Raw genomic sequence first — 24677 nt, forward strand, 5'->3', positions numbered from 1 at the left:
CCATTTATGATAAAAGCACTTAGCAAAGTGGGAATAGAGGGAATATTCCTCAATAAAATAAAGGCCATATATGAGAGACCTACAGCCAACATCATACTCAATGGGCAAAAACTAAAAGCCTTTCCATTAAGATCAGGAGCAAGACAAGGATGTCTACTTTCACCACTTCCATTCAACATAGTATTGGAAGTCCTAGCCAAGCGATCAGACAAGAAGAAGAAATTATATATATATATATATATATATATATATATATATATCCAAATAAAAAGAAGAAGAAATAAAAGGCATTGGAAAGGAGGAAAGTAAAACTCATGATCTGCAGAGACATGACAGTGTACACAGAAAACCCTACAGACCCCAGCAAAAAACTACTCGATCTAATAAGCGAATTTGGCAAAGCAGCAGGATACGAAGTCAATATTCAGAAATCAAAGGCGTTTTTGTACACCAGCAATAAAATATCAGAAACAGAAATCAGGAAAAAAATCCCATTTGCTATAGCAATAAGAAAATAAAGGACCTAGGAATAAACCTAACCAAGGAGGTAAAAGACCTGTACTCAGAAAACTACACAACACTGAAGAAATAAATTAAGAAAGACACAAATAAATGGAAGCATACACCCTGTTTGTGGATTGGAAAAATTAACATCATCAAAATGTCCATACTTCTCAAAGCAATTTATAGATTCAATGCAATCCCTATTAAAATACCAACGACATACTTCACAGGTATAGAACAAACATTTCAAACATGTATATGGAACCATAAATGATCCTGAATAGCTGCAGCAATTTTGAGAAAGAAGAACAAAGTGGGGGGGTGGTTCACCATGCCTGACATCAGACTATATTATATGGCCACAGTAATCAAAACAGCCTGGTACCGGCATAAGAACAGATATGTAGGTCAATGGAACAGAAGAGAGAGCCCAAAAATAAAGCCAAGTCTCTATGGTCAATTAATACTTGACAAAGGGAGAAGAAGCATAACATGGAGTAAAAATAGCCTCTTCAACAAATGGCATTGGGAGATCTGGACAGCTAGATGCAAAAAAGTGAAACTCAACCACCAACTTACACCATACCCCAGAATAAACTCAAAATGGACAAAAGACTTAAATATAAGTCACAACACCATAAAAGTCCTGGAGGAAAACACAGGAAGGAAAATCTCAGATATTCCACACAGCAATATTTTCACTGATGTATCCCCTAGAGCAAGGGACATAAAGGGAAGAATAAACAAATGGAACTTCATCAAAATAAAAAGCTTCTGCACAACTAAAGAAAACATCAGCAAAATGAAAAGGGAACCAACTGTATGGGAAAATATATTTTTGCCATTGAAATCTTGAACACAGGTTTGGTCTCCAAAATATATAAATAACTCACATGGCTCCACTTGAGGGAGACAAACAATCCAATTAAAAAATGGGCAAAGGACATGAACAGACACTCCTCCATGGAGGACATACAGAGGGCCCATAGACATTTCAAAGGATGCTCAGTATCACCAGCCATAAGAGAGATGCAAATTAAAACTACAATGAGATACCACTTCACACCAGTCAGAATGGCCATCATTAACAAAGCAAGAAACAACGAGTGCTGGAGAGGATGTGGAGAAAAGGGAACCCTAGTGCACGGCTGGTGGGAATGCAGACTGGTGCAGCCACTGTGGAAAACAGTATGGAATTTCCTCAGAAAACTAAAAATGAATCTGCCTTTTGACCCAGTAATTCCACTGCTGGGATTATACCCTAAGAATCCTGAAACACTAATTCAAAAGAACCTATGTGCCCCAATGTTCATAACAGCACCATTTACAATCGCCAAGTGCTGGAAGCAACCTAGGTGCCCATCAGTAAATAAGTGGATGAAAATCTGTGATACATTTACACAATGGAAAGAAAGGAGCTCCTACTCTTCATGACAGCATGGATGGAACCGGAATCATGGAATTATGCTAAGTAAAGTCAGTCAGGCAGTAAAGGACAAATACCATATGTTCGCACCTATAAGTGGAACCTAATCAACAAAACAAACAAATAAACAAAATATGACCAGAGACATGGAAATAAAGAACAAACTGACAGTAACTGGGGCGGGGGGGTGGGGAAGGAGATAATGGAAGAAAGTAGGGAAAGGATTGTTAAGGAACATGGATAAAGGACCCATGGACTAAGCCAAAGTGGATAAGGATGGAGAGAGGTAGGTAGGGTGGGGAGAGAAGCGGTCATGGAAAATGGGGTAAACTGTATTTGAACAATTATATATATGTGCATATATGTATATATACATATATACACATATATATAATTATTTAAAAATATTATGAAGTCGAAGTTACCACAGAATCCTCTAGAAAGGCTATATCAAGAATTTATTTGAAAGTACAAGGAAATGGGGGGCCCTACACCCAATGTTTATATGATTTATTTGCATGCAATCCTTTTTCTAACTCTCAGGCTTGGAATTTAACATTTTAAGCTAGCTCAAGTTTTTCTAGTTCTACCAAAGTTATACATAATCGATAAGCACTTAAAGTACCCTTTACTAAACTTTCCTTTCTAGATATATAGACCTATTTAAATTATCTTCAAAATATTTCAAGTAGATCAATGACCATATCAGAAAGTTATTAGCTTACTTGTTCTGGCCCATCAGGAGAATCATACAACATACATAGTAAAAGCAACAACAAAACGGATTGCTTATAATTAGTAGCTTTCAAAAGAGAAACGCTAGCTACTTTTAATTTACTTTAAGTAAAATTCAGAATCACTTCCATTTGTTGCGGGAAAAATATTGAAATAAACTGATAGGTGTCATACTGTAGTTTAAATAATTATCATTAAACAATGATCATAGTTATTTTTCTTTGTAATATAAAATTCCTTTAAATGCATCTATAACTAAAACTATTAATCATAATGGTAAAATTACAGTAAAATTATTTAAGATCAAATCCAGTTCTAGTGCTTATGGCTTTTTAAAGTTGTTACAAATGTCTTGGGTACTTTTATAACTTGTATTATACTCTCCATTTTTTTGTCTCTTTAAGTATTGACAGTTTACGATTGTTTTGGTAAAATATATTGACACTTATTAGGGTTTATATTGGTACATTTGTATATTATTCTCAAATTTTTTATTTAACAGGGACAAAGATAAAATGAACAAGAAGCATGCAGAAATGTCAACTCGGTCTTTGTACTCGAAGTCTCTGGAATGATTATCTGAAATATTCACAGGTATTGTGAACAATACTGATAAAAGGTTCACTGCAATTTAACTATATTTAAGACATGTGTTAAGTTTAAGAATAAGGTACAGCTAGGAACTGCTGTGTTGCCATAGTAATGAGAAGTTAGCAATCTGAAAGCTATCAACTCTAGCTATTAATAATTCATACATCCTTGATACATGCTGAACCAATCATGTCATCAAAATTTTTTATGAACAGTAAAAACAAGATTTCATTCCTCAATTCATAAGTCATTCTTAATATTCTTTAAATAAATATGCAGCAAAAGGAAGAAATACTCAACTGAAAAGGAGACAGTTACTTATTACTGAAGTTACATCTCTAGCATAAGATATTTCTAGGTGCCGAAGCAGAGGTGTGCACACCCTAAGAGCAGGGACTGTGCTCATTTCCCATATTAATGGAATAATCTAAGTATAGGCAAGCTAATAAAAATATAAATTATTCAAAAGTCAACTTTGTTAAGAATATCATTATATTAAATTACTGTATGAAATTTCTGACATTTGACTTACCTACCTTGAAAAATTAGAATTCCATGTGGTATTCCCTAATAATGACGAAAACTTTTAAATGCAGTGCAAGATTTTTTCCATTACTATTTTTAAAATTTAGCCCATAGAAGAGTTACATATGAAAAAAGCAACATTTTTTTCAAGCAATACAAAACTATAGGAAATTATGTTTGTATTTATAGATCCTTTTAAGAGATTTTAAAGAACTAAACTGTAAGCCCTGGCTGGTGTAGCTCAGTGGATTGAGCACAGGCCTGCAAACCAGACGGCGGTTTGATTCCCAGTCAGGGGACATGCCTGAGTTGCAGGCCAGTTCCCAGCAGGGGACACATGAGAGGCAACCATACATTGATGTTTCTCTCCCTCTCTCCTTCCCTTCCCTTCTAAAGATAAATAAATAAATAAATAAATATTTTTAAAAAACCCTAAACTGTAACAATTACTACACAGGATGTACCAAAATGTATACTATACAATTCTGTCAGCTAATTGCCCAAAGATATTTATTCAAAGCTTACTTGTTTTGAGTCTAATAGTTATATTGCAAAGGAATAGAAGTGAATTTGCTACAGCCATACTACTGAACCTTCTCCATAGCTAAGATAATTTCTTTGAAAAGAGACATGTTAAATGACAAAAATGTATTCCCACCCTAAAGAGCATCATGTGACATGTCTAGTGCAAGCAACAAAAAGTTAGCTTCCTAATTAGTTAGTATAAGGAGCCAAACTAATTTGGTGGTAGAAGCCAAGTCTGTGGAGACGTTCATTCATCAGTCCATTCAATTATTCATTAAAGGTTCGTTGCACAGTCACTATGTGAGTAGGCATATAGGCATATTGTACATATAGGATACCACCAATGCATAGAGACATGCAGATGCCCTTTCTAGCTTACATCCGACAAAGACCTGTTCAACAGTGACTCACATATAACATAGGCAAAAGTCTGTTCCAGTGACAACTCCCACTCTCGAAGCCCCGACTTGCTTAATTTGGAGAGAGCAAGACCAGTGTATACATAACCTATTAGGTATTGGGCTCCATGAGTAGACCTGGATTAAGCCACATCACATTCTTCCTTTATTCCAGTGGCCCTTTCAGACCAACATTCCACTCAGGCAATGGCCTTGCTAGCCTGCCTCTTACTTATTTTTTTCTTTTTTTAAAATTTATTTTAATTGTTGTTCATGTACAGTTTTCTCCCTTTTACTCCCATCCTAGCCCACCACCCCACCCTTCCTCACCTCCCTCCTGTTTCCACCCCCCGACCTTGTTTTTCTACATGTGTTCTTTATACTTGTTCCTGTAAACGCTCCCTCTTTTCCCCTGAAATTCCCTCCTCTCTCCCTCTGGTCACTGTCAGTCTGTTCTGTATTTCAGTGTCTTTGTTTATATTTTGCTTGCTTGTTTGTTTGTTTTGTTGTTTAGGTTCCTGTTAAAGGTGAGATCATATGGTATTTGCCTTTCACCACCTGGCTTATTTCACTCAGCATAATTCTTTCCAGTTCCATGCACCTGCATCTTCCTTAAATAAACACTCTCCTTGTACTGCTGAGGATCTGTCTATATGTGTTCTGGCACCTGGAGGGTCATTAAGAATCAAAAAGCCCAAAAGCCAGAGATCCAGGAAAAAGTGATCAAGATATTTGATTAACATTCCTCCATATTTTTTCTTAGATCCTTTTCCAGACCACTTCCTCCTGTTTTCATGTGAGACCTGAGACAAAAAAAGAAAAGCAAGGATCTCACTGAAAATACTTTACTATGAGGGCATCCTCTCTTCCATGGACGTAGGAGGCAAATTAGGTCTTCTAACCTCCCTCTGATCTCATGTACTTCCTGTTTTTTAACAGTCATTCTCTGGTTTTATGTATGTGGGTTAAATGGTGTTATATAACATAGTCCAAATCCTAGATTTGGAATGTAATCATACAGAAACAATTCAAAAGGAAGTTCAGATTTTTAAATTATCGATAAAACTCATTCGACACACGTACATCTTAATGTACAGTGCAGTTGTGCCTAAGCTGGTATTTTTGGTGTTACCTGAGTGCTGTGTCCATTTTGCTGAATTCCTTGTAACAGTCTTTGCTCTGTTGTAAAGAGTCTCTTCTTTTAGCAACATATAGCCTAAAAATGATTTTTATGCCATAATGCTTTGTAAGAATTAAGATTTGCTTATTTAATATCTCTTGAAAAAGTCTGATTTAAAGTTAAGGAAATAAATGAGAGATCACTTGAAATTGTACAGAAAAACTGGTTTTAGGAGAATAGAAAAGAATAAAGAACATATTCTAATTTCAAAGTGATTTGGCCATAGTGTAAATATTTTTAAATTTCACTTTTATACAAGAACTTAGCTTCATTAATGAATGAAAGCCAAGTACCATACCTATGATAAACATTATGCTGAAATTGGCGTGGACTGCCTTCTACACTGAGCAGTAAAAGGACTCTGCTTCCAAACAATAGCTTGATATTAGTACAATTTAAGCAGATCAAGCCAACCCTAGCTGGTGACATTCATCTGAAAGGTCAGTCCAGAGAATAGTAATTTTTCAGAGACATGTCCACTGCTATAGGCAGTAACTAAGACAAAGTGACTTTAGAGTCTGACATGCCTAAGTTGCATTGTTAGTTCCAACATTTATCAGCTGGATGATTTCAGCCTCTCTGTTTTCTCATCTGTAAACTAGGGATACTAACACCAACCTTACGGGTTATCACACACAAAAATTAGAAACATACAATAAGCTTAGCCCTGGTTGGTGTGGCTCAGTGGATTGACCACTGGTCTGCAGACCAAAGGGTTGCTGGTTTGGTTCCCAGTCAGGGCACATGCCTGGGTTGCAGGCCAGGTCCCCGATGGGATATGCATGCAATAGGCAACCAATTGATGTTTCTCTCATATGTTGATGTTTTTCTCTCTCCCTTCCCCCCTCTCTAAAAATAAATAAAGTCATTTAAAAATATGTTTAAAATTGTGACGAGCACACAGTAATTGCTTGACATGTTGTAAATTAATATTTTTTAAAAAGTAATAGGCCAGAGATGCTCAGCCCTTGCTCAAGATGCCCTAGGATCTGTCAATTATCTCAAGAGGCCATAGATTCTCAAAATAAAAATCAATGATCAACTCAGTTTATTTAAAAAACACACAGACTATGTCATTAAAGGCATGAGCAAAAATGCCATAAAAGAAAACATGAATTAAATGCTGGCTTTCATGTCATAAGCTCTTATTACTAAGGAAACAAGTTGAAGAAAATAGACACTTTTGTCTGTTTTCTATAGACAAGTCTCTTCAGAGCCAGGGTTAGACTCAGAGCCAAGTCTAACCCTAGCTCTGAACTGTTGGATAACTCTTAAAGTCTCTAATCCCTCCCAGCTGGTGTAGCTCAGCAGATTGAGTGCTGGCCTGTGAACTAAACAACTGTGGTTCGATTCCCAATCAGGGCACATGCCTGGGTTGCAGGCCAGTTCCCAGCAGGGGATGTACAAGAGGCAACCATACATTGATATTTCTCTCCCTCTCTCCTTCCCTTCCCCTCTAAAGATAAATAAATAAAATCTTTAAAAAAATTTTAAAAAGTCTCTAATCCCTTTGGACTACAATTTAATTATTTAAAATATTCTATTAGCATGACTTATGCCGAGCATAATTAATATGTACTGTTCATATATTAAAAGATAGAAGTAAAGTTATATATATTTAATTTGCTATGTAAATTAATTAGTCATGCTTTCCTTCCTATCTATAACCAAATTTAGGATTATGATGCATTAAATATTCAAGTATGATTCATAACTATTTTATGAAGCAATATTTACATTTTGTCAAAAAATTAAGTAACATGGTATTTGAATATACTACCCTGTGAATGGAGTAGTTAGTAAACAAATACTGAGCTGGTAAATAAAATGTTATTTATAATTTCAGATATCTTCTGACAAAAGAAAACAAAACATGACTGTTATAGAAGCAAGTTCTCATAATTTTTTTTGTTTTTCAAGATGCATTGGCAGACTAAAATTTAACATATAAGACTGTCATTTACCCCTAAAGAACAGATGAGCTCCTAAGGTAGAGAGAGAGGAAATGGCAGACTCCCAAAACACTAGAGGAGGTAAAAAAGTAATTCAGAGCCCATCAGAGTAGCTCACTTGGTTAGAGCACTGTCCCAATATACCAAGGTTGTCGGTTCGATCCCTGGTCAGGGCACATACAAGTATCAACCAATGAATTTATAAATAAGTGGACCAACAAATCTCTCTCATTCTCTGTCTCCTTCTCCCTCCACTCCATCTTTTCTCTCTCTCTCTCACTCTCTCTGTCTCAATCAATAAAAATAAAATAAAAAATAAAAAGTAATTCAAAGAAAACTTTAGCAATGCTTAAAGACCTAGGGGATGGACACTATTATTTCCACTATACACCAATGACATAATATTAATGGAGATATATCTAATAAATATTTACTTTTCTCACCTTAGTATATTGGATGGAGGCTGTGCAGGACAACCCTGCTTAGAAATGTCCAAAAACCAAAAATTAATAACTTGTGCTGACTGAAATCTGTGGCATTTCTGATCTATTCAGACATTGGAGAAATATCTAATTCATGACAACTATTAAAATCCTGGCTTTCAAAACCCAGGTCAAATGACATACTGTTCTTTCACGCTTTTTCTCACTTTGAACATCTATAACATTTATTGCCTTTTTTGGATGCACTTATTCAGTCTTATAGTGAAGTTACTCACATGTTTTTGTTTAAGCCAAATTCAACATGTGCACCATACTGTAAGTAACTGTGTCTTGCTCATTGTCTATCCTCTGTAGTATTTTCTAGCAGGGCTTTAGTAAATACTGGTTAACATAACATAACATAACATAACATAACATAACATAACATAACATAAAATAGTAGCATATTGACAAGGAACAAAATTCAGTAATTTTCCCCAAGATATGAAATATAATATCCTATCCATTCCACTCCTCCTCTTTCCTTTTTCTTTTAAAAAACATTTAGTCAAATTTAATTTAATCCATAGTCAATCCTTTCACTTTCCTGACCCCTTTTCTTTTCAGACTTCAAGTCAAAGATGAATGAAATTTGTACAAGTTTCCTTTTCATATAAAATTGTGGGAAGTCTGAATCTATTTCAGATTTGTTGATCTGAGTGCATGTATCTGAGTAGTAAGGTCATGGTAACAACTTTGTTCCCAAGATGTTTGTTCCAAGAGAGTGAGAGCAGGGCTTTGGGAACATAATTACATGGTGGGTTGGTGCCCAACTGCAGACTGTTGCTGAGGGGAGATATGTAATGTCTCTCCTCAAATGATCCGCTGAAGGATTTGTATTTAAGTAGTATAAGGGAACCCAGGATTTGGCTACCTTTTGTTGAGTAAATACCTTTTGTCTTCTGCCTTCCCTCTTTCCCTTCCAGTCTCCCTCCATCACTTCCTCTCTTTTCTCCCTCATTCCTTCTCTTTCTCTCCTTTGCTTTCTGTTCCCCCAACCTCTACTGAAGGTTTCACTTTTCATTTGGTTAGTGTTAGCATATAATAATATTTTGTTAGGAGGTGAACTAAACAATTCAATAAAGGATTGGGCTTTTGAGGTTTTAATAGCTAAAGACAAAAGACATACTAGGGAATTACTAAGTGACTAATGGGTCATAAATCAGTGAATTAGTAGGTTAGAGTAGGAGATCATAAATCTACTTTTAGTTGGAAACATAGAGAAACGGCACCAAGAGTTGATAAAAGAAATTCAAGATCTGCATTCAAGCAGAAGACTTTTCCTGATGGTCAATAAGTAACAATGAGTTTTAATAATCAGTTTAAGGAGTTTAGTCACGTTGCTCAGGAAATTCAGTCTCAAACAGCCTGAAATTGCCAAAATATTTTTTAAAGTGCTATCTGACAAGACTAAGAATTTTACCATAGATTTAGAGTGGATAAATCTATATTTTAGGTGAAATATTTCCTTGTTCAAACTTATGAAATATTCCAGTAATTGTCATATCCAATCATTAATAAAGATGAGATGAGAGAAAAAGCTGTTTTGAAACAAATTTATCTACCACAACTTGTTATTTGTATTCTTGAATGAAGGCCCAGATTTCTTTTATCTGGGTCTCATTATTAACATTGCTAGAATGATTTCATAATTTCTTAGTAGCTCATGTTTCCCAGCTTTTAAACTGAGCCATGCCAGCATTCTCTAGAGACTTGGTTTAAAAAATGTAAGTGTCCTAATATGCTTGATTAGAATATTTTCCCTCAGTAGTTTACTTTTTTCTTCTGTACACTGCATGACAGTATCAAAATGAACTTTAACACTTCCTTTTCCCAATGAAAATAACAATTAATGTACATTTAATTGCTGCATACACAGCTCTATTCTCTGCAAGGAAGTCTTTCAATCACAGAAGTAAAATCAGGGAAATTATTATAAAGGTCTGTTTGTGACTTACGAAGTTTATTATGTAGGTACATAAGACTAAATTTTATGTTCAATTTACAGTTTTTTTCTGCCAACCTAGTATTTAAAAGCAATATTGTATTACTATAAATTAATTCAGTGAAGTATCAGATAATATTAATGAATGAGAATATCCTATGAAGAAATGTTTACAATGTCTACTGAGAAATATTTTGAAATACCAGTTTTAGCAGCTTCCTTTTAAATCATAAAAGCTTTTAAGATTATTTTCAAAGTTGCTTGAAAAAATCAGCAGTTTTTAGAATGTAAGAAATAGATACTACATTTAGAGACTTAGTTTATCCTTCTTTGGGCTGTGTGAGGAAGCGAAGAATTTCTACCTATGCCTCCATCTTACATATACATTTAAATTCTATGCTTTTCTTCAACATAAAGGTTTTAAACCCAAATATACATTGTAATGTTTCTAAAGCTTTTTAAATCAAGTTTTTAAACTTGATTTAAACTAAAGTTTTAAAATCAAGATAAAATTACTTTTAATAGTAATTATTAAGAAACATTTTTAGCCTTCAAAAATACTTTTCATTCTCATTTTTCTCCTTAACTAAATTGCAGCTGACCTTTTGCTTAGGCAAAAGCAAATTTCATAACTATCAAAAATATTTGCAGTGATTTATGTCTGCTGCAAAATAACACAGGTTTCTCTGAGGGCAAAGTCGGGCTGATGCACTTCCCTGTCCCAACTGCCACTCTGACCTTTAACCTAAGGACACATAACATGACGCATCTTAACCATTTTTAAGTGTATAGTTCAGTGGTGTTTTTTTGGTTTTGCTAAGATAAAACTGACATACAACATTCTGTAAGTTTAAGGCCTGACACCTCTAGGACATCACATGATTACCATTTTTTGTGGTAAGACCTTTGAAGTTATACTCTCTGAATAACTTGTAAATATATAATATGTTATTGTCGACAATAATCACAATGCTGCACATTACATTCCCAGAATTTACTCATCTTCTAATTGGAAGTTGGTATGCTTGACCGACCTCTCTCCTTTTGCCTGCTCTCCAGACCCTCGTAATCACCATTTTATTCTGTTTCTCTAAGTTTAGCTTTTTAGACACCACGTATAAGTGATATCACACAGTATTTGTCCTTGTCTGACTTAGTTCACCTACCACAATACCCACAACTTATAATCATGTCACAAATGGCAGGATTTCCTTTCTTGTGACTGAAGGATAGTCTCATGTATATATATATATCCTCATATATATATTCTCTTTCCATTTACCTGTTGATGGGCACTGAGGTTTTTTCCACCCCTTGGCTGCTGTGAATAATGCTGCAATAAACATGGGAGCACAGATCTCTCTTGAAGGTCCTGTTTTCATGTTCTCTGGATAAATACTCAGAATTTGGATTGCAAGGTCCTATAATAATTCTATTTTTAAGTTTTGGAGGAACCTCCATACTGTTTTCTGTAGTGCTACACTAATTTACATTCCCATCAAAAGTATACAAGGGTTTCCCTTTTTCCATATCCTTGCCAACATTTGATATCCCTTGTCTTTGTTGCTGACAGTCATTCTAATAGGTGTGAGAGGACAGGTCATTGTAGTTTTGGTTTGCGTCTTGCTGATGGTTAGTGATGTCAAGCACATTTTCATATACCTGATGGCCATCTGTGTATCTTCTTTGGAAAAAAATGTCCCTTAGTTCCTCTGCCCATTTTTATATTTTAATTTAACTTAATTATTTTTATTTTTGCAGTGGAAAATATTGTTATACTTTAATTAAAGATGCAAAAGGCACATTTAAATAGGCATTTGTGTATTTACTCTTTGCAAATCTGAAAGCAAGACTGTAAGCCAGAACATTAAGATGACATATTTGCAGGAAAAATAATCAAACTCAGGTTTTTACATTTTTTATTATTAAATTTATTGGGGTGACATTGGTTAATGAGGTTTCCAGTGTATATATCTGTGATATATGACCTGTATATTGCATTGTGTTCCCATCATCCAAAATCAAATCATCTTCCCTTATCATATATTCAGCTTCCTTTACCCTTTACTACCCCGTTCCATCTCCCTCTCCTTTGGTAATCACCATAGGATGGTCTGTGTCTATGAGTTTTTGTTTGTTTGTTTGTTTTTCTGATTTGTTCATTTGTTGCTTTCAATTTTACATCTCACATATGAGTGAAATTTTATGTTTCTTAACTTTTTCTGTCTGACTTACTTTGCTTAGCATAATATTCTCAAGGTCCATCATTTATTTGCAAATATATATGTACCCCTATGTTCATTTCAGAATTATTCATGGTGGCCAAGACATGGAAACAATGGAAGTGTCCTTTGACAGATGATTGGATAAAGAAGTTGTGGTACATATATACAATGGAATACTGCTCAGCCATAAGAAATTATGAAATACTGCCCATTTTTTAATTGAACTGTTTTTTCTATTGAGTTTTATGGCTTTCTATATTTTTTGTATATTAAACTGCTATCAGACTAAGATTTGCAAATATTTTCTTCCATTCTGTGGGTTGCTGTTTCATTTTTTTGATTGCCTCTTTAGCTGTGCAGAAGCTTTTCAGTTTGACATAACCCCACTTACTGATTTTTGTTTCTGTTGCTTGTTCTTTTGGTATTGTATGCAAAAAAATCATTGCCAAGACCATTATCAAGAAGCTTATTTCCCATGTTTTTTTCTAAGAGTTTATGGTTTCAGTTCTCATATTCATATCTTGAATCAATTTTGAGTTCATTTTCATTAATGGTATAAGCTAGGGGTCCAATTTAACTTTTTTCTGTATGTTATTATCCAGTTTTCCCAACATTGTTTATTGAAGAGACTATCTTTTCTTCACTGAGCAGTCTTGGCTCCTTTTTCAAATATTAATTAATAAGTGTTTATTTCTGGGCCTTTGATTCTGTTCCATTAGTCTATGTTTATTTTTATTCCAGCATCATACTGTTTTGATGACTACAGCTTTGTAGTATAAGTTTGAAATCAGGACATGTGATGCCTCTGGCTTTGTTCTTCTTTCTCAGGATTTCTTTCAGTACTTCATGTGATTTGTAGTTTCACACAAATTTTAGTGTTGTTTTTTATATTTCTGTCAACAATGACATTGGAATTGCACTGATTCTATAGATAGCTTTGGGAAGTACATACATTTTAACAATATCCTTCCAGTCTATGAACAGAGGATACTTTTTAATTTGTTGGGTTCTTTCATTAAAGTCTTATGGTTTCAGTGTATAGATCTTTCACCTCCTTAGTTAAATTTATTACTAAGAACTTTATTGTCTTGCATCCTAATGTAAATAAGACTGTTTTCTTTCTTTTTCAAATAGTTTGTTAGTGTATAGAAACACAATTGATATCTGCATGTTGATTTCATACCCTACAACTTACTAAACTTGTTAATTTTTTCTGAATGCTATTGATGGAGTCTTTAAGAAATTTATATGTAAGATCATATCATCTGCAAACATAGACAATTTTACTTCTATCCTTTTGATGCAGATGTCTTTTATTTCTTTATCTTGCCCTACTGCTCCAGTGAAAACTTTCAGTGCTATGTTGAATAAGAGTATGAGAGTGGGCACCCTTATCTTGTCCCTATCTCAGAGGAAAAGCTTTCAACCTTTCACTGTTGAATATTATACTAGCTGTAGGTTTGTTGCAAGTGACTTTTATCATGTCCAGGTATGCTCCCTCTATACCCACTTTGTTGAGAATTTATCATGAAAGCATGTTGTATTTTATCAAATGCTTTTTGTTCATATATTGAGGTGATCATACAATTTTAATCTCTATTCTATTACTGTGATTCATCACATTTATTGATTTGCATATGCTAAACCATCCTAGGATCCCAGGGATTAATCCCACTTGATCATGGTATGAGTCTTTTAATGAGCTATTATATTACATTTGGTTTTCTAATATTTTGTTGAGAATTTTTGCATCTTATTCATCAGAGATATTGGCCTGTAATTTTCTTATCTGGTTTTGGTATCATGGTAATGCTGGCCTTATAAAATGAGTTTGGGAATGTCCCTCCTCTTCTATTTTTTGGAAGAGTTTGAGAAGATGGTCATTAATTCTTTAAATGTTTGTCAGAATTCACCAGTGAAACCAACTAGCCTGGGCTTTTCTTTTTTTGGAGATTTTTGATGACTGATTCAATCTTCTTACTGATTATTGATCTGTTCAAATTTTCCATTTCTTCATGACTCTTGGTAAGCTATATAATTCTAGGCATGTCTCCAATTCTTCTAGGTTATCAAACATTTGTTCATAGTAGTTTCTCATGATACTATGTATTTCTGTGGTATAAATTGTAATGTTTCCTCTTTCATTTCTGATTTTATTTGAATCTTTTTTCTTTTGTTCTTTGTTACTCTAGCTAAATGTCAATATTGTTTATCTTTTCAAAGAATCACTCTTAATTTTGTTAATATTTTCTATTTTTTCTGGATTCTTTTTAATCTATTTCTACTCCAATATTTTTTATTTCCTACCTCCTGCTAACTTTGGACTTTATTCTTCTTTTTCTAGTTCCTTGAGGTATAAAATTAGATTTGAGATACCATTTTTTTTCCTTAATGTAGGTATTTGTTGCTTTATATGGTTCTCTTAGAACTGCTATTGCAGCTCCCTGTGGATTTGGTATGTTGTTTTTGCATTTGTCACTTGTTTCAAGACATTTTTTATTTCTCTCCTGATTTCTTCTTTGACCTATTGGTTGCTCAGGGGTGTGTTGTTCAATTTCCCCATATCAGTAAAATTTCCAGCTTTTGTCCTGTTACTGATTTGTAGTTTTATACTATAGTGATGGGAAAAATTCTTGGTGTCATTTCAATCTTTAATTTGCTAAGACTTGTTTTGTATCCTACCATATGATCTTCCTAGAAAATACTTCATGCATACTTGTGAAAAATGTGCATTCTGTTGCATGAAATGTCTGTTAGTCCATTCTGCCTAAAGTGTGGTCCAGATTCAATGTTTCCTTGTGATTTTCTATTGGGATGATGTATCTGCTGTTGAAAGTGGGTTATTGAAGACCCCAGCTATTATTGTATTCTATCGCCCTTCAGATCTGTTAGTATTTGCTTCATATATTTAGATGTTCTAATATTGGTGCCATATATATTACAGTTGCTACGTATTCTTGATGAATTGACCCCACTATCATTATATAATGACTTTCTTTCTCTCTTGCTACAATTTTTGGCTTAAAGTCTATTTTTAATGATATAAATATAGCTGTTCCTTCTTTGTTTTGATTTCCACTAGCAGAAAATATCCTTTTGCATCCCTTCATTTTCATTCTATGTGTGTCCTTAAACTGAAATGAGTTTCTTACAGGCAGCATCTAGTGGGTTCTTGCTTTTTTAAACAATCCATCCAGCCACCCTATGCCTTTTGTTTGAAGAATTCATCCCACTAACATTGACAGTAATTACTACAGTTGAGGAATTACTAATGCCATCTCATTATGTTTGTTAGCTGTTTTGTTCCTTTCTTCTTCTTTGCAACCTTGCTTTGTGAACTGGTGGTTTTCTGGAGTGGCGTGCTCAGATTCCCTTCCCTTGATCTATTATGAATCAACCAAATGTTTTTGATTTCTGGTTCCCATGAGGCTTATATAGAACATAATAGTCTGTTTTATAATAATAATTTAACTTCAACTGCATACAAACACTTGTACCCTTTTACTCACTCCCTTTTATGTTTTTAAAAATATTTTATTTATTTATTTTTAGAGAGGGGGAAGGGAGGGGGAAAAGGAAGGAAAGAAACATCAATATGTGGTTGCCTCTCACATGGCCTCCACTGGGGACCTGGCCCACAACCCAGGCACGTGCCCTGTCTGGGAATCGAAACTGCGACCCTTTGGTTCGCAGCCCCCACTGAGCTACATCAGGGAGACCCTTTTATGTTTTAATGTGGCAATTTATTTCTTTTTATATTATGTATTTATTAACAAATCACACTAGCTATAGTTATTTTTAATACTCTTGTTCTTTAACATTTATCCTAATAGATAATTTCCTTTAATAGCTTCTCTCAATGAAAACATGCTTAAAGACTACACACTGAAGAACCTAAGGAATCAACATAATTAAAGAGCAAAAGGAAATTTTTTCTTGTGATATAAACAATTTCGCCTACCTTTGTGGAATGTAGAACATGTGTTGGGGAGGCGGTTTATAGAGGACACCTTCGTACACAGGCCAAAGCCCACTTAGAATCCTGAAGAGAGAACTTTTCCCACAACCGTTGGGACCAGTTATCAAAAGATGCATTCCTTCTTGTACCTAAAGTAAGAAAGAAAATTACAAACTGCAATATTTAAAAATAATTTCACTTGGCAGCACTTTAAAGTGGTTTTTTAAAAACCTTTCAAACACATGATAACCTGGATGGGTGAGGAATCAAGAAAAATAAATCAGGATCAACAGCATCAAATTTGGCTTTCACAATGCTCTGAAGCTAAAAGTATCATAAATTAATTCAATCTTAAAGAAAATTAATGTGCTTGAAATGAACACCGGGCTTTCCACAATTTTACTTGAGGTCTTGGAATCAGATTCTATGTACATATGTAAATACACAACCATGTGGAAAACAGAAAACAAAATTTAAATTAAAGTATATTATATTTCATTTTATTTATATTAATGTCTGATCAACTTCATATAGAATACAAATACAACTTTGTTATATATGTCAGTTGGAATTATCACCTAATTCCAACATAGTTTGTCTAGGAGCCAGCTGGGTTGTTTAATTTTTTATTCCAGCAGTCTGAAATATAGAAATCATACAAGCCCATAATCAAGGAAATAAATTTACTCCATTTCTGCTTTGTTCACAGATAAAATATGTTTAGTAAACCAAGAGACAGAAAACCAAGAGGACTGTCATTTAGTCTTATGCCTAGGATGCATTAAAATAAATATACAGGATCCAACAGAAGTAACACCTGCTTCAGTGTGGTGGGTAGGGTAATAATATGGGTGTGATAATTTATAGATTTAATTTGAACATTTCACCTAAAATGTCATATGGTACGCTTGAATGTGATATTGTTATGTTACAGAATTACATGCTTATGATTTTGTAATAAAATATTTTATAATAAAAAGGGGTGTTTGTGCTGGACTCTGTGTATGTGTGTGTATATAGTACATATATACAGTTATAATAAAATAAAAAATACTTATTCATTACCAGTTAGATTCTCACCTATAGAATCTATCATCTACCATTTAAATTTAAACAGGTAAATATCATGAGTTGCCATTCTACACAGTATGACTGAAAATTGTCTTACCATGGTATTTAAAGAGTATTGTGAAGAACAAGGAAAAGAAACACCATTAAAAATTTGACCTACTAAGAACAAATGATATTTCATAATCGGTTATTTAAAAATAAATATAGTATGAAAGAAATTACAGTATATCTATAGACATGTCTTTGTATAATATGGATACAACTATCTAAGAATCAGTGATGTGGAACACATCATATTACAAACTCGAAAATGAAAGAGCATTATGTTACTGGCATTATGTCAGTGTAAGGGGTCAACCAGTTCCATGTACGTCCTTGACTCATTTGCTTGTATAACATAAGCTGAAATCTTTTTGTTGAAAGAAGGCAGTGGAAAGAGGGGCAGAAGGAGAATGGGAAGGGAAAAAAAGTGTTGGTATGGAGGTTAGATAGAGGAACTAGGAATGCATATAAGTATATGCAAAGCAAAAATGGTTCAGATTCATATCCTGTCTAAATCATTAGACTTTCCTTAGCAAACATTGACTGAATGTCTGTCATGTGCCAGACATACTTCTAGGCACAGTGGATACAGAGTTGGTCAAGACAAAGTCCTTGTTCTCATGGAGCTTACATTCCAATTGGAAAGATGACAATGAACGCATGAACAAAAATGCAAGTAGCAATAAATGCTATTATGACAGCCAAAGAGAAAAATTTTTAGGGAAAGATGGTGGCACTGTGAGGTTGGTGGGGTGCTTCTTTTGATTGGGTGGTCAGAAAAACACTCTTTTAGGAGCTAACATTTTGGTTGAGCCTGGGTGACAATAAACAACCAGTCCCATTTGGGGAAAGATGCTCTAGGCAACAAAGACAGAAGCCACCACAGGGGCAGGAGACAGAGCAAGCTTGAGTCTATAAAATCTGACAATAGACCTTTTTTTCTGTTTAATTTTAGCCAAACTAAAATGCTATTTTGATAGACTCAAGTTCAAGGAAAGTCCTAGGAAGAGCCCAGAAAAAATTAATTTGTGATTTGTTGTGCTCTTTGACTAGAGAGAGAATTTAGGAAGTGAATTTTGTAGAAGCATAAATATTTCCCAAGTGATTTTTTTAAAGGCATGTACCATGGCAAAAGGCACATTCACAAAATATTTTAACAGGGTCATTCATTCCTCTGTTAGGAACTCCCAGAAATTTAGCACATTTTGAATCATAACAGACTTGTCTACATTCATAGTTTTAGCATGTTTTCTGATATTTAGTAAGCAGTGAGTTTGAAGTAAAAAGAATTTCCACATTTATTGAATTTTCTTCTCTGAATGTTTTTTTTTTAATTCTGAAAGGCCAACAAAAAGGATGAGAATCTTTTCTTCTAAAAATCTGTTTGTCAATCCATGCAGAGGAGATAGAACTTTCTATTTTATTTTAGGGATCTTAGACTTTAGACAAGATTCTTGTCTGAGTCAAAAATAAACAATTATTTAAAAAGTGTACTATAGTAACATATATCTTTGTAAAACTCCAAAATGTATAGGACACTTTCATTAGATTATTTAAACATTTTATGTAAAAATAAACTGCACTCCAATTACAGAAATGGTGTGGCAGAATTCAAGACTATCACTCCTTTCAATAAGTGGAACAATAAGAATTGATATTATGAAACCTAACCTGACCCCCCCAAAAAAACCCTCTGTACAAAAAGTCCTAAGTTACAAATTGTAAAACTATTAATAAATAAACATTTCACGTATGCTTCTCAAATGTTTCATTTCAAATCTATTTAAGATTAGGGTGTACCTTTAGCACCTAATTGGTACCCATGTTCAAGTCCAAATAATTAAAGAATTCTATGGATAAATAAAACCTCATCGAATAGTAGTTAAAATACAATTTTTTAATATGTATTAGCACAGAATTTTCCCTTTTCAGTATTTCTCATCCTTTTCCAGGGCTCTTATTTGTTTGTAAATACATCTCTAATTAAACCTTGACTCCAAGGTCCGTACCAAAATCATTAGAAGATGCATAGTCATGTTTGTAATTCTCTCATCAAGTCCAAACATGTCTGTGTTTGAACTAAAGCTCATATGCCTTCATTAGAATCACTAATGCTTATCAGCAAATTATATGTACTTGAATTCCAAAATGTATGTTTGAATTTTATAGTGCTTTGAACCAGGACCTCAGCTTTATTAACCAACTGTCTTTACATTTTTGCAATCTTTACTTTTGTAAAGACATAATATGTTAAATAACAGCTCATTCTCAACAGAGCTAAAAACTAAATTCCGATCCATGAATCTTATTTTTCCCTAATAGAAGGTGTGATTATTTAAAATATAAATTAAATTTAGAGACTATGTATTAACAGAAGTAAACATGCTAATGACCTTTATCATCATATTTCAGTAAACATATTATAATACAGGCTTGTAGTTTTTGAGTATTACCTGTAAGGAACAAAATTAAATTTTATTTTCAAATGTTAATTCTGAGAAAATTTCCAATTGCTCCCAAAAGTTACCTAGTGTGGGCTCTCAGCGCACTGTAATATCAATATTTAACCTGGCACTAAAGCAGTAGAAGTCAAATTTTTTCCCCTGCTTTCTGAGGAAGTAACTGCTTCTGTAATTGAGCCACTGTGCATACCTTTCTGGATCTCCCCTCCTTTCCATATGCTCCTCCAAGTATTTAACTTAAGGTATATGAATTCTGAGTTGTTCTGTATTAGTGTCATGGCAACAATCAGAGGATTCTTGAATTATCATCTTACTTTGAAGTTCAGCCTGGAAGCCACCACTTCTCCCGTTGGTGTAATTATGGGAACATTTTCACAGATAATTTCATGATCCACATCAATAACTTTTCCTGTAAGTTAAGGATCAGTTTAAGTTACAAAAACTATCATATCCCACTGCAAAATAAAGTCTAATGTAGCAAAATAGATAAATTTGTGTTAAAGATAATTCACAGTAACAAATCATAGAAATAGATGTAAATATATATTTATATTTAAAGCAAATTTTAATGTAATTGGAACATTGTGACACATCTACTTGGGAAATCTCTCTCAGAAACATTTTGCAATAATCTTATGTTAAAATCAAGAGAGCAAAGCCAAACTCTATCAGAGCCATTCTCTTTATAACTACATATTTCTCTAAATTAGCCTTTCCAACTGAAGAAACGCAATGCTATGAAAAAGGAAGACACAGAATAATACAATTTTTAAAAATATGATAAGCAAACATATGAGGACACAGAATGAGGAAGAACAACAGGACATTAGCTCCAGTTATGGTAATGCTAGCCACCACTCCTCAAATCCCAACACTAACTCTAGGAATAGCTGTCTACTAAATGTTGGTCCCTTTTAACAATTAAAAGCTACCATCTAAAGAGCTTTGGTTCTGTTGATAAATACTTAAATATACAAAAAACATTTGAGTTTAAAACCTTTGATTTCCAATGGGTCACTGAGGGGTAATTCTATGGTAGCTCCATTCTTGTCCTGATTTTCAGATTCTTGTATGGTAGCAGTTCTCTTATAAATGCCTCTTTTTACTTCATCAAAGACCCAAAACATATTGTATACTCGAGCAGTGTAGCCTGCTAATTCAGTGACCTAAAACCAACACAAAAAATAAAATAGAGTTAACACACCCATCCTCTAAGCCTCTTATGTAACCTCATAGGTACTATTTTATTAATCATGAGAAATAGATAAGACATGTGGTAACTAAAACAAGTAACAGTAAAAAGCTTGCCAAGACAGCAACATAACAAGTGTCAATGTGAGTTTGGTTGGAATTATAAAATACATTAAAAGTTATTCACTCAAATCAAGGTTCAAAAATGAAAGGTAAAGACTTCAGAATATGTGTATTAGTGAAACTTAAAAACCTTTCATTCAAATTTCTGATTTAACCCTTATTTATATGAGAAATTTCATTTCCAGAAAATTAGTTTTGTGAAAAGCTTAAGTTAATTCAATGACATAATAATTCTTTATTTTGTATCTTTTTAAAATTGAAAAAAATGATTTATTATAAAATTAATGTTTATGAGTCAAATCACTTATCAAAATTCCTAAGCTTGCCAAGAGAAAATACCTCTTCTAGAGGGTACCAATATTGGGGGTGAGCTTGATGAAAACTTCAAATAATTTTCAGTCCAAATCCCACAATTCAACTTCTTTTCAAGCCAAGCATAATATATATGCCATGCCCAAAGAAAACCATTAACTATGACTTTTTTCTAGGAGAAATTATAAAATGAGATAAATCTCCGCTTTAGTTCAGTGGTATCTTGCTCCTGTTCTGCCAATTGTCCAATTTAGACCGAATCTCCAGGTTTTTTTTTCTATTAAAAGAACACCTTGCTATCAAGGTGCTGTAAAATGTGACTCATCTCCTGTCAAGGCCATCTTTCTCAGGGAGAAGGACAGCACAAAGGTCATTCACGCCCTTGCGGAAATGTTGACTAGAAAGTTGGTACCAGTAAGCAAGGCATGCCACTAACAAATGTTTCTTAAACAATTATTTGCGAAATCATACAACAATGCTGATATTTAGAGAAGACTTTTGGTGCAAAACTGAAGCAGTAAATGAGTAGGTGTTATTGTTTAAAGCCTCTACCACATGTCTCTGTGGTATAATTAGACTAGTATTTCATTTGTATATGTCAGTGTTATAACTATTTAAAGAATCGTTTCTTAAATGTTATTTAGAAGAATCTCTTGAGTTCCCAAGAAAAACAGAGGGAAGGATTAATAAAATACTGATTTTTAAAAACCTGATAAACATATTTGTACAGAAAAATCCAAAATCAAATGTAGAAGTCAATTAAAGAAAGGTAGAAGGCAATGGATTAGTAGACCAAGCTTCAAGGTGGAGTGGGCAAAGAGAGACTGAAAAATACTGAGAAGGTGCCTGTGAAAGAGTAGGCACCTGTGAAGGTGTCTGTGTCTTACATACTTTGGTATATAAGACAGAGGATTTGCCTTGGGACTCTAAAAAGAAAATTTGTTCTTGAAGCTAGCAGAGAATGCATGTTGCTTTCATATGCTGTCACAGAAGTAGTAAGAGTGTTTGGCAGTGAACATTCTATGATTCAAAGCACATGCAGGCAAAATAAAGCAATGCAATTATTTACAGTGTTGAAGATGACCTAGAAAAACCAACTGATGCTCTTTCTGTGACTTACATAGCAAAGCATTCTAATACAATGTGGATAACATCTTTGTTTGTCATTTGCTTTTAATGACATGTCATATACTATATAAAAAAATCCCCCAAACTGTGTCTTCAGATTTTCAAACTTACTATTTGAAAAAAATTAAATTGAGTTGTTTTGGTATGTGGCCTTAAATAACTGTTTTTACTTAAAAAATTCAATTTAATTAATCAGTTGTTGAATAAAATTGAAAGTTTTGTCAGCAAATCACAGTATTTATAACTATGTTATACGGTTTATTCAAGGCTGATTTCATAGGCTCCTAACTTTATCATGTTTATCTGGCAATTTATATCGATACAAAGCCAGAAGGGGATTTAAATAGTTAGAATGACTATCTGTGGGAGTACTATGACTAATATTTCAATTGAATAAAGTGATTTGTAATCTTCACCCTGTACTATCTGCAGATCTTAATACTATTCTTCAACAAATATTTACTGACCACAGACAATAGTCCAATTATTAAAATGGATATTTGGAATTTAAAAATGAGCAAGAATTCCTGTTTTTCACTCAAGGTGTGGTGCAGAAGATAGACTATTCTAAAGTGGGAATGTACCACAGGTACTGTGGACACAAAGAAGGGATACCCAGAATCTACAGGGAAGGCAGGAAAAAGGTGGAATCACAAGCTCATTTTATATGTGCTTGTTGAGGCTAGACTTGTCATGAAGAATGAGTAAAAGTCTGCAAGGTAAATAAGCAATATTATTAAGTAACATTTATTGAGCATTTAATATATATTGTTTTAAATATTCTACATGTATCAACTCACAATAATTTGATAAATCCAATGCTCTCATTATTTCCATTTAACAGGCAAGGAAATAGAAACAGAGGTTAAAGAACTTGATCAAGTTTATATAATGTATAAATACTAGAGCAAGAATTTAAATTTAGGAACTCTGACTCCAGAATCTACACCTAAGGACTTTTTTTTTAATTTAAAAATAAATATGTCACATACAGGCTGAAAAAGAGGAATTACAATTGATAGTGTAAAAACAGAGCTAAGGATTAACAAAATACAGATTTAAAAGAAACCTGGATAAATATATTTGTATAGAAAAAAATCCAAAATCAAATGTAGAAGTCAATTAAAGAAAGGTAGAAGGCAATGGATTAGTAGACCAAGCTTCAAGATGGAGTGGGCAAAGAGAGTCTGAAATAAACAGAATCGGTAATGCAAAAATTAAAGGGTAATAACACTTGGGTATACATTTGGAAATTGCTATCCTTTACCTTGATTATACTCTTCACAATTTTTGACGGAGAAAAGATATGTTTCCGAAATATTAAGTATATCTGAATATCTAATAACATATCTTGCTTGATATTCACATATTTTACTTTAATCAAACTGACAAGAAATGCAAGTACCTCTTTGTATGAAGACATAATCCTTTCAATAGCATCAGCTCCAGAGACCAATAAATTTCGAGCAGTGGTAAAAGCTTCTGTCCGTTCACTAACCATAGCCTGTTTTTGGCCATCCTCTAAATATAAAAACAAATACAAATCTATTTATAGATTTAGTTACTTTTTTAAGTAACTAAATGTTTTTTTGTATATAGATGAAATTGTGGCTACAACAGCCTTATGTAAATTTTTCAATAGTATTAGCAATCTCCTAGACATTTAATTAATTATTAAAAATACAGTAATTGTACCAGATTGTATTTAAAGCTCCCTTTGTTTTATTCTTCTAGAAAAATAGTTAGAACAATTAAATCTATAGGTATTAAGACTATTTTCACTGAGTATTCTTTCAATTCTTTCCAAATATAATTCCTGCCCTTATTGTAGCTAGACAATAAAATACTACTTACTTGGTCAATAAAAGTCAACTGACTATAATATAAGCTAATATTTCAAGT

General features: G+C 33.5%; 1 protein-coding gene across 1 annotated transcript in view; it reads right to left on the bottom strand.

The window, feature by feature from the left end:
- ABCD2 (ATP binding cassette subfamily D member 2) overlaps window positions 1–24677 on the bottom strand; it is a 55253-nt gene that overhangs the window by 19515 nt on the left and 11061 nt on the right. Inside the window, exons 3-6 of the mRNA XM_037139709.2 lie at window positions 24181–24296; window positions 21019–21187; window positions 20336–20430; window positions 16450–16595 (exon numbers count right to left, since the gene is read on the bottom strand). Of these exons, the coding sequence (XP_036995604.2) occupies window positions 16450–16595; window positions 20336–20430; window positions 21019–21187; window positions 24181–24296 (526 nt within the window). The remainder of the gene's footprint in view (window positions 1–16449; window positions 16596–20335; window positions 20431–21018; window positions 21188–24180; window positions 24297–24677) is intronic.

The sequence above is a fragment of the Artibeus jamaicensis genome, unplaced genomic scaffold (assembly GCF_021234435.1).
Source record: "Artibeus jamaicensis isolate MK-2021 breed Jamaican fruit bat unplaced genomic scaffold, CSHL_Jam_final contig_233, whole genome shotgun sequence".
In the NCBI taxonomy this organism is placed as follows: Eukaryota; Metazoa; Chordata; class Mammalia; order Chiroptera; family Phyllostomidae; genus Artibeus; species Artibeus jamaicensis.